Below are 9446 nucleotides of genomic sequence, written 5' to 3'. Positions count from 1 at the left end.
TACATGTAGGCACGAACCCTGATATTAAACACCGGCTCGTTATGTGCCCTTGCAAGAAGAAGTGTGATTTACAGCAGCTTTAATACACAAGCCCCCTTTGCTGAGAATTTTTCTATAAACTGTATGCCCGGATGACAATAAATCCCCAACCCCTGCTATTCGCTAAGCCAGTCCCTGTTCAGCTTCAGCCTCTACACGCAGGGCGCTCGAAACGATGGAGGAAATTTAGGCAGTAACTTCACCGGGGAAGGTTAACAACCGCCCAGGATCAGAGGGAAGGCTGCTTGGATGCTTTCAGCTTGCAGCTTTCCCTCTCCCTGACCCGGCAGCGGCTCTCGCACAGCTCAAGGCAAGCCCGAAAGTTGCCGGGGGAGCCGCCGCCGGCTCGGTGAGAAGCGGAGCGGAGCGGATCGGGCGCGCCCCCCGGCGCAGGGCCGCGGAAATCCCCGCGGATCGGATCGGGGCGGATCGGATCGGATCGGAGCGGGGCGGTGCGGAGCGGGGCGGAGCGGAGCGGGGCGGGCGGCGCGGCCCTCCCCGGGGCACCGGCGGCTCCGTCCCGCTGCCGCCGAGGGGAAGCGGCGGCGGGGACCGGGGGCGGGGGCAGGAGGGGATAAAAGCCCCGGCCCGCGCCTTGCTGCTGTGGCTGGCAGTCTCCTGCCTTCCTTCTTCGTCCTCATCATCCTCATCCTCATCCTCATCTTCATCATCATCATCATCAACATCCTCAGCCGTGCTGCCGGCGCTGGCTGCGACCCCAAACTTCCCCCAGCCGCCGGAGGAGAGGAGAGGAGCGGAGCGGAGCATGCGGGGCTGGCGGCGGGGCCGGCACCGGCACCGCGTTCCCCGGCCATGAGGCGGCCGCCGGGCGCTGCAGGTAACGCTGCCCGCCGGGGGGGGGACCGGAGGCGATCTCAGCCCGGCAGGCGGCGGGGGGAGAGGAGAAGAGAGGAGAGGAGAGCAGGGGGCCGGGGGGCTGCGGGGTGCGGTGCTCCCCGCCTGGCTCGCCTCCGAAAGGGTCGCCGAAACTTTGCCCCGGGTCCCAGCAATGGTCCTCGGGGTGCTGCCCCAAGCCCCCGCGGCGCAGGAGGGGGGGCTCTGAAGTTTAGGCTGTGGGAGAAGCTCCTGGAGGCGGTGGGGATGCTCCGCTGGGCAAGTAAACTTTCGTGGGATCTGGCATCGCTTGGAGACTGGTTGGTGGTGCTGGACGTGAGGCACCGCTGCTTGTCACCGCGTTTTTCTTAATTATTTGGCGATCTCCTTAGCAACTGAAGTCGTCCGCGAGGTTGGAGCTAGGACGCAGCTTGATTTACAGAGTAGCATGGTGAAAGGGGTGCCTTGCTGGTCCGCTGAGCGTGTTTCCCTTCTGCTCTTAAAGAGGGGCAGGAGCTGCGGGATGCTGACTTCACGTAGATGGTGGTGCCGTAGACACATTGCCGCGATCAGCCCAGCTCAGTCCCTGTGGCACGTCACCCAGCTGCTCAGTTTTCTTTAAGCCAAGTGAATTACCATGGGCGCAAAGAAATAAATAAGTCTGTCTTCAGAGAGATTCGGTCCTTAGTGAGGGATGTGTGGGAGAAAATAGTTTTAGCTGGCCAGGTTTACTGGGACAAATTCCTCCCCGATCCAGCACTGCTGAGATCTGGCCAGGTGCTGGCCAGAGAGACCACTCCATTTGCCAGGCTGACCTCAGGATCAGCTTGCTGCAAAGGTGATGTAAAGCCATTTTTTCATCTCTGTTAGGTCCTGCACCAAGCACAGCTTAGCCTAGTTCAGGGATTTAGTCCAGTATATCAAGGCATCACCCAGATGTAGTTCACCAACAGGCTCTGCTCCCCAGTCTGTCATGTCACTGAATATCATGGATTATGATGCCTGGGTAATCCAGATCTGCTCCATCAGAAATGCTGAGCACAGCTGTCAGAGGCAGGTTCAATGCAGAATGCCTTTGCATCCTAGAGTGTTAAAAGCAGAGTGAAACCTGGAGATGTGTGAGGTGGCCACTACAGTGATGTTTCCTTGGACTGTTTCCCCACTACACACAGAATGGAAGTCTGTGCAGACCTTCTCAGTAAGTCTAACATTTAGAAAGATTAATTATGTGAGATGCCACTAGTCTGTTTGCAATTAATGGTTCTATCGTGTACTTAAGCAGGATTTGTAAAGTTAGGCTTAAAAGTATTAATAATTGTACTTCTATAATATTGTTGCTATAAATGACTAAAACCCCATTTTGATGGTCTTCTCCCCCCCCCCAATTGTTCATGATGAAAGCTTTCTTAATTATGATTTTTTTCATAAAAAAAGGACTGTGAGGAAACAGTTTTAACACCTGTGCCATCACCATTTTTTTTCATCTGTTATTCTATTTAACTAATAAGGCCTTGATTCATCTGATATCTAGACAACTGAAAGGGGGAGAGCAACTGTGTGGGCATGCAAGTCAATGGGAAGGTGCAGAGGTGGGCGAATGACTTGTGGGCTGGTGAGATGGGCTAGGGGACTGTATAAAGTGGGAGGATGTGGCACAAGAAGAGCTACGAGATGTAGAAATAGTGCAGACCTTTTGGAAGATAGACTGAGGTCTTTAATATTTTTTAGTGTTTGAGCTTGTGATTCTATAAACTCAACATTGGGGTGGGGGAGTGGGGGGGTGTATACAAATATTTGCATTTTCACTGTGCAGAAAGTGCCAGCCAGGAGTGAGACTGTTTGCATCACCAGTGTATAGGAAGATGTTATTCCTTCTGTAAAGCAGATCGATCCACTTTAGCACTGAAAAGACTAGTGGTAGTGTTTGCAAAAGCATTCAGGTAACTTGTAATCTCCAGTCCCTTTCACTACTTAAATTAAAAACAGTGCCACATACATATTTTTAAGCAAAGTCTCAAATGAACTGAGAGAAATAGTTTGGTATACAGGTTTTCCTGGAAGAAACAGAAAGCTGGTGTAGAGATTACAAATATAATATTAATAGGAGAGAGAACGCAGAGAAAATGGTAATGACTGTTTAGGACATTAGTTGATTTTTGCAGTGATAACTGGTAGTGAGGAAATTCACATGCATCCAGCATTCCCATTTTCCATAAGCAGCTCTGGGTGCTTGTTAATTCCAAAAACCTCATGAAAAAAAAATATCAAAACCAGGAGCCAAATCATCTAGGCGTTGTTCTGTTGTAGTCAACTGTTGCTGACAACAGAGAATATTCTCTGTGATATGAGAATACATCCTGCATTTCTTCTTAAATGGTTAAAAAACATGTGCACCATTACTGCACAGATGATTCATCTCAGGAAGTACTGTGTTTTTGGCAGTGAACTTAAAATATCACACTTAACACCACAAAGAAATGAGTTCTTTGAAAAGAATTCAAGTGCAAATCCCCCCACCATGCCCTTCACTCACAAAAAGCCATTTACCCAGCTCATTCAGAAGAGAAGTGAAAATGGTGAAGTACTTATCCAGAGCCTGTTGGCGCATGTTAGCTGCTAGTATTTAATAGCATTAATTCTTGAGAAAATATGTAATATTGAAGTTTGCAAAGTGATACTTTTATAAGACTTTTTCTTCCTTGCCACTTAACAGCTGCACATAACCAACAGCTAACTGTTTATGCAGCTATTTTGAATGGGTTCAAATGATCACATAGATTATGAATATTTGTGTTCAGTATGCTTAGCTTTGCTACCAGCATGTGAAATTTATGCAGAAGTGTGGGGGAACACAAGTACTCAAAGGATGGAGCAAGCTGCACCTCAGCAGCCCAAACTTCCAGAAAGGCAAAGGCCCTGTTGAGGTTAAAGGCACTGCACCGTGATTTGGGCACAGCAAGGAAGGTTTCTGCTTGGTAGGGTGCTCTCAAAATAACCTGGTATGTGTATGTCCATAATTTGGCTTTGCCTTGACAAGCAAGCCAAGTTGAAGCAGTTCTCATCTGGCAACTTTAATGAGCTTTGGAAATGGACAAGCAAGTTTTCAGCACTTGTAGACTGGTTTTCTTCTTGGAATTCAAAGTTATGCTGATTTACACCAGCCCCAAATCTGCCTTTGGGACTTGGTTGTAGGCGATCTCACGGTTTCTGGGGAGTTAACTGTAGGTGTGGACAGAAACAAACATGCAAGGCTATTTAGTGTATTCAGCTTGGTAAGCCTTCCCAAACTGGGCATTGACCTAGTACTTTCCCTTTGGAGTATCTCCAGGATCGCAGTTATATTCAACACAGGAGCTGATTTTGAAAGTGCCATTCATCTTTTCGCAAGTGCTGTTCCATGAAAAATTAGTCTGCAGAGGCTGCAAAATCAGACAGTCAAATATTAGTGGAAAAGGCAACCTATGCAACATTAAATTATCCCCCATTTAGTGAATGTGTTATAATTTAGTCTTTATGCACCAAGGTTTTATGATATACAGTTTTCACATACCTAGTTTTGAGCAATGTACTAACTAAATGAGCAGTTATGAAAATCTTTTTACATCTTTCAGTGTTTCCATTGTGCCTTATGTACTGCTTGCCATACAAATCCACAGTGGAGTACAGAATCATTTCCTGATGTTCAATTCTCTAACGCTTTCATAGGTCTCACCCTCTAGATGAACTTATATCTGTTAATTTTTTTCATAAACAACTAGCTATCTAGAAAAAACACCTCAGCTAGGTGCTTAGGATTGGTTAAAACTAATTCCTCTTGGTTCCTAACTTCCCACTGACAATCACGTTGTTAGATATTTCAAAATGACCTAAAAACCTAGAAGACTTTAGAATAAAACCTTAGTATCAAGATTCATAATCAATTAATTTATTTTTACAATATTCTTATACTTAACATTATGTTTCTATATTTCTTTTATACACAGGGGAGCTAGGAGAAAACTTTATAGTCAAAGCTGTCAGCTAGAGTCGTATCATTTTGACTCTCATCTCGACACTTCTTCAGATCAGTCCTTCCCAAATTTAACATATACAAGCTCCTTATTTTCTGAGTCTCAAGCTGATGACTGTAATAAGCTCATGATTTTCTAATAGTCACCAGTTCACATAATTTGCCTGATGTCACAGGAATTCTGTGGCATACGCTAGGATATGTTGCAGCTGTCATGTACAGGCATTTACTTAGCTCTTGATGTAATCACCCTTTCTTTTCCATGTTCTTCAATAGATCCTGTGCACAGTGTGAGAAAAGGCTTTGGGAAGGGAGAAATCTAAGTGATCGTGTAACTAAGGGATGTATATAAAAATTTAAATGGCACAGAAAACCTTACTTGTGATGCTAATTTTTGAATATTTGATTTGGCTGCCCTGTCATTCTCTTAATATAGTTTTGGGGAACGCAAGCATTTAAACCCAATGTGTATATAAATTCTTGTGCAAGGTGAATTCTCCCCTCCTGCTGCCTTCATATTTCTTCTTTTAATGGGTCATTAGAAGGTTCAGCTCTCTGCATTCATACCGCAACCTCTACCATTTGACTTAAGAATAGAAGACTTGGCAGAAGACAGCAGCCTGTCAGCTTGGCAGCGTGTTAGAGAGGAGGGGAATAAGGAACTGAGGGGCAAGTGGAAATTAGTGCATTTCACATTAATTAATTGATTGCATAGGTAATCTTAGACTCACAAGTAGCAGATGCAAATTCTCCATAGAAGTGTGTTTTAATGTTCACCTCTTGATACACTTGTCTTTCTTATGCTTAACCCTTTTATGTCGTTTATCTCCTCCCCGTCTGCTTTCCCAGGCTTATCGTATGCTTTAGCTGAGTTCTGTGCCCTGATGGCATCCAAACTATCTCATGTTTGTTTCATTAGCTACAATGATGCTCCATTAGCATCCTCCTTTCCTGGTTTTGCCCTTCCTTTCCCACGCATATCTTATCTTCTCTTTCCCCTTAACCCCTTCTTTGCCTGCATCTCTGCATTAGTCCTCCACCTTCTAGGTCTTGATTTTAACATCCCTATCCTTTCTTCATCCATCTCCCCTCATCAACGAATACAACACCTTTTATTCTGCTTCTCTCTATTTAATTTCCATTTGATTCTCCCTGCTGCCCTCTGGCAGCCTCCCATCTCCCAGCTCTGGGACATATCACTGTCAGCAGCCCGGAGGAGCTCTCAGTGTGGGGTTGCCCTGCTCAGATACTATACCAACGGGTGGGTGAGACTGGAGGAATGAGTTCAAGTTTAATATGTGGGAGCTGAATACCACGCTTGATCTGTGAAGGGGTGGGGATAATCAATGCATATGGATTCACCTGGGAATTTACTGGCAAACTCTTAACAGGTATCCAGGGAGAGCAAGAGTGAACAGAAATGTTCATTGCTCTGCTAATTATGTGTACATTTTCCTAGGAGATGGCAAAAAACATATACCTTGGCATGGAACCACTAGCCTGACAAATTTTAAGTCCCTGCTTCAAACTATAGTGACGCTAAAATATTCTCAGAAGAGTATGGCAGGTTTTGTTCTTATTACTTGAGAAGGAAAATTAGCAAAACATTTTTTTCCCTTTAATGAGTTTTGAGAAACGGCTGACTCATCCTAACTGAAAGGTCCCAAAACTTCTGCTTGAGGTAGGCACAGGCACGGGAAATTTCCTCCAATAATTTCCTACAATTATTTTGGCAAAGGTAGAAGTAACAGAATACCAAGCATTCCAGTTGAACACCTTGAATAACTTTAAAAATGGACTGTTGATACCTGAACTATCAGTTACTGAATTAAAAATAAAAATAATAATAAATCATATGACCTTTAAAGTTAAAGAGGCTGATAAAATTCTTTGCTTAAAAATGTGAGGCGTTCTCTGGGAAGAAACACGTATCGTAACTGCTCCCTGCTAGACAAGGCAATATTTTTGGATAAGATTTTTTGTTTGTTTTTGTTTTCTTCCTCTCTCTACCAGAAGTTTTTTGCCTAGGCTGGTTTGGAAACAGCTAGGAGATGCCTTTGCCCATTCAGGTTCCACAGATGAGCATTTCTGATTTTTTTTTTTTTTTTTGTAAATTGTCAGAAATTGCATTCCTTAGTCCAAGACTGAAGAACGGTTGCATTTTTTTTGAAGAGGAAAACATGTCTCTAATGTGAATGTTTACAGATGAGTGAAGAATGTCATGTTTACATAAAGCCAGCACTAAGCTAAAATCATCTAAGAACAACTAGATTTTCTAACTAATTGTATGAAACATTGATTAATTCACTGTATTTGTTCAGAAGGCATGCGTAAGAAATCAGGCAGGGTATGAATGTTAAATGTTAACATGCTATACCTCTGTATTCCTCTTTTGACAGCGATTAGTGCAAAGCTAGCTGCACATGTAATCTGTGGCAAGGAGCACTGGGATCCAGCTAAGAGCCAGCGACAATGTCTTTAAATTGCCGGACGCTTCCTACTCGACTTGGAGTTTGTAAGGTGAACTGCAGAGGGCTGGCATGCCTCTTGGTCTTCACAGTGAGTCTCTGTGGCAGTGCCCCGGGGATGTGTCCAACAGCCTGCATCTGTGCCAGCGATATCGTAAGCTGCACCAGTAAGAACCTCTCTCGGGTGCCAGGAAATCTCTATAAAAGTATGAAAAGGCTGGATCTGAGTTATAACAGAATTGGATTCTTAGAGCCTGAATGGGTCCCGGTGCTGTTTGAGAAGCTGAACACTTTAATAATCAATCATAACAGCATTAGCAGCATTATCACTGGAAGCTTTTCCACAACCCCAAACCTGAAGTACCTAGACTTGTCGTCCAACAGCCTGAAGACGCTGGGCAGCCCTGTGTTCCAGGAGCTGAAGGCCCTGGAAGTTCTCCTGCTGTACAACAATCAGATAATGCAGATAGAGTCTTCAGCCTTTGGAGGATTGTACAAATTACAGAAATTGTACTTAAGCTATAACTCACTCTCACATTTCCCTCTGGACTTGTACATTGGAAAACACAAGCTGACAGAACTCGTATTGCTGGATGTTTCCTATAACCACATCCAGTCGATGCCTATCCAGCGCCTGAGTTCGGTGCCAGCCAAGCATCTCAGTGGAGTTTATCTTCATGGCAACCCGTTTTACTGTGACTGTACACTGTACTCCATGCTGATCTTCTGGTATCAAAGGCACTTCAACTCTGTCGTGGACTTCAAAAGCGAGTACACTTGTTTGCTGCGATCGGACCCAAGAGGTTACAATAAACTGCCTTTACTGCACGACAACTTTCTGAATTGCTCTGAAAGCACCATCAACAGCTCTTTCCAAGCCTTTGGGTTTATTCATGATGCCCAGGTTGGTGACAGGCTGATCGTTCACTGTGACAGCAGAATCAGTGATGCAGGCACGCACTTTGTTTGGGTTAGTCCAGACAATAAATTGCTGGAGCCAGACAAGGAGACAGGCAACTTTAGGGTGTTTCATAACGGGAGCCTGGAGATAACAGATGCCCAGCTAGAGGACTCTGGGCTGTACTCCTGCATTGCAATAAATAAGAAAAGACTATTGAATGAAACCATAGAGGTTAGAATAAATGTGAGCAATTTCACAGTTAACAAGTCCCATGCTCATGAAGCATTTAATACAGCTTTTACGACCCTTGCTGCCTGTGTAGCCAGTATTGTTTTAGTACTCCTCTATCTCTATCTGACCCCCTGCCCGTGTCAATGCAAGACAAAGAGGAGGAAGAGGAAGCTGAACCAAAGCAGTGCCCACTCATCCATACTGAACTCCACACCGCCTCAAGAGCTGCCTGCTGATGAGAAGAAGGCCAGCACTGGCAAACGAGTAGTTTTCCTGGAACCTGTACATGAACCAAAACACAATCAGAATGGGAAAGTAAAACTGTTTCCTAATGACAATGCCATAGCTGAGAGCATCTTAAAAACCACTCGAACAAAATCCGACTCTGATTCTGTCAACTCTGTGTTCTCAGATACACCTTTCATGCCATCAACTTAGTTTGCTGCCTGTGTTTGTATTGTGCAGTCACATTTCTGAATACCTCCTTTGCTTGTAGCAACCATCAGGAAAAAGAAATAAAGAGAGAAAATGTTTTAAAAAAAGTATCTATTGTCAGTCCTTGAACTGCGTCTCCTCTCTTTTGTGAGTGCAGGGCCATGCAACAGGCGTACCTTGCTTGAGAAAAGCAAACAGCGTGGCATTCATGCGAATGCCTTCAGTGAAAGCCTAGCCTTGGTTTTTACTCTCTGGGATGTATGCAGCCATCTCTCGTGCTTATTTAAAGGTGCTTTCAGTGCAGGTAGCTGATTTCTCAGGGCAGATGCTGACTCCCACAAGAGACTCCTGGTTCTTCTGAGTGCTCCCCTCCTCTGCGAGGAGCATACGGGCAAACTGAGGTGGCTACAGAGGAAAGTGCCCAACCTTCCTGCAGTTCCTTTCACAGGTCCGTAAAATCTTCACATTAAAATCATGGAGGAAAAGAGTTTTCCTGGACTGATCTTAACAAAAAGATTAGATTTGCCAC

At 44.8% G+C, this 9446-nt stretch overlaps 1 protein-coding gene across 3 annotated transcripts; it reads left to right on the top strand.

Annotated features, from left to right (window-relative positions):
- Positions 1 to 505: 505 nt before the first annotated feature.
- Positions 506 to 9024, top strand: AMIGO2 (adhesion molecule with Ig like domain 2). 3 transcript variants are annotated; one of them, XM_048065450.2, is made up of 3 exons: positions 506 to 877; positions 1960 to 2071; positions 7282 to 9024. In XM_048065450.2, the coding sequence occupies exon 3, from the start codon at positions 7355 to 7357 to the stop codon at positions 8918 to 8920; it is 1566 nt and encodes a 521-aa protein (XP_047921407.1). In that variant the 5' UTR covers positions 506 to 877; positions 1960 to 2071; positions 7282 to 7354; the 3' UTR covers positions 8921 to 9024. The 3 variants fall into 3 exon arrangements, with proteins under 3 accessions (XP_047921407.1, XP_047921406.1, XP_066848377.1); XM_048065449.2 differs by lacking the exon at positions 1960 to 2071 and having other exon boundaries at positions 507 to 877; XM_066992276.1 differs by lacking the exons at positions 506 to 877; positions 1960 to 2071 and adding an exon at positions 3450 to 6143.
- The last annotated feature ends 422 nt before the right edge of the window (positions 9025 to 9446 follow it).

This window comes from Anser cygnoides, chromosome 1, assembly GCF_040182565.1.
Source record: "Anser cygnoides isolate HZ-2024a breed goose chromosome 1, Taihu_goose_T2T_genome, whole genome shotgun sequence".
NCBI lineage: Eukaryota > Metazoa > Chordata > Aves > Anseriformes > Anatidae > Anser > Anser cygnoides.
This window is presented reverse-complemented; position numbering and strand designations above follow the sequence as displayed.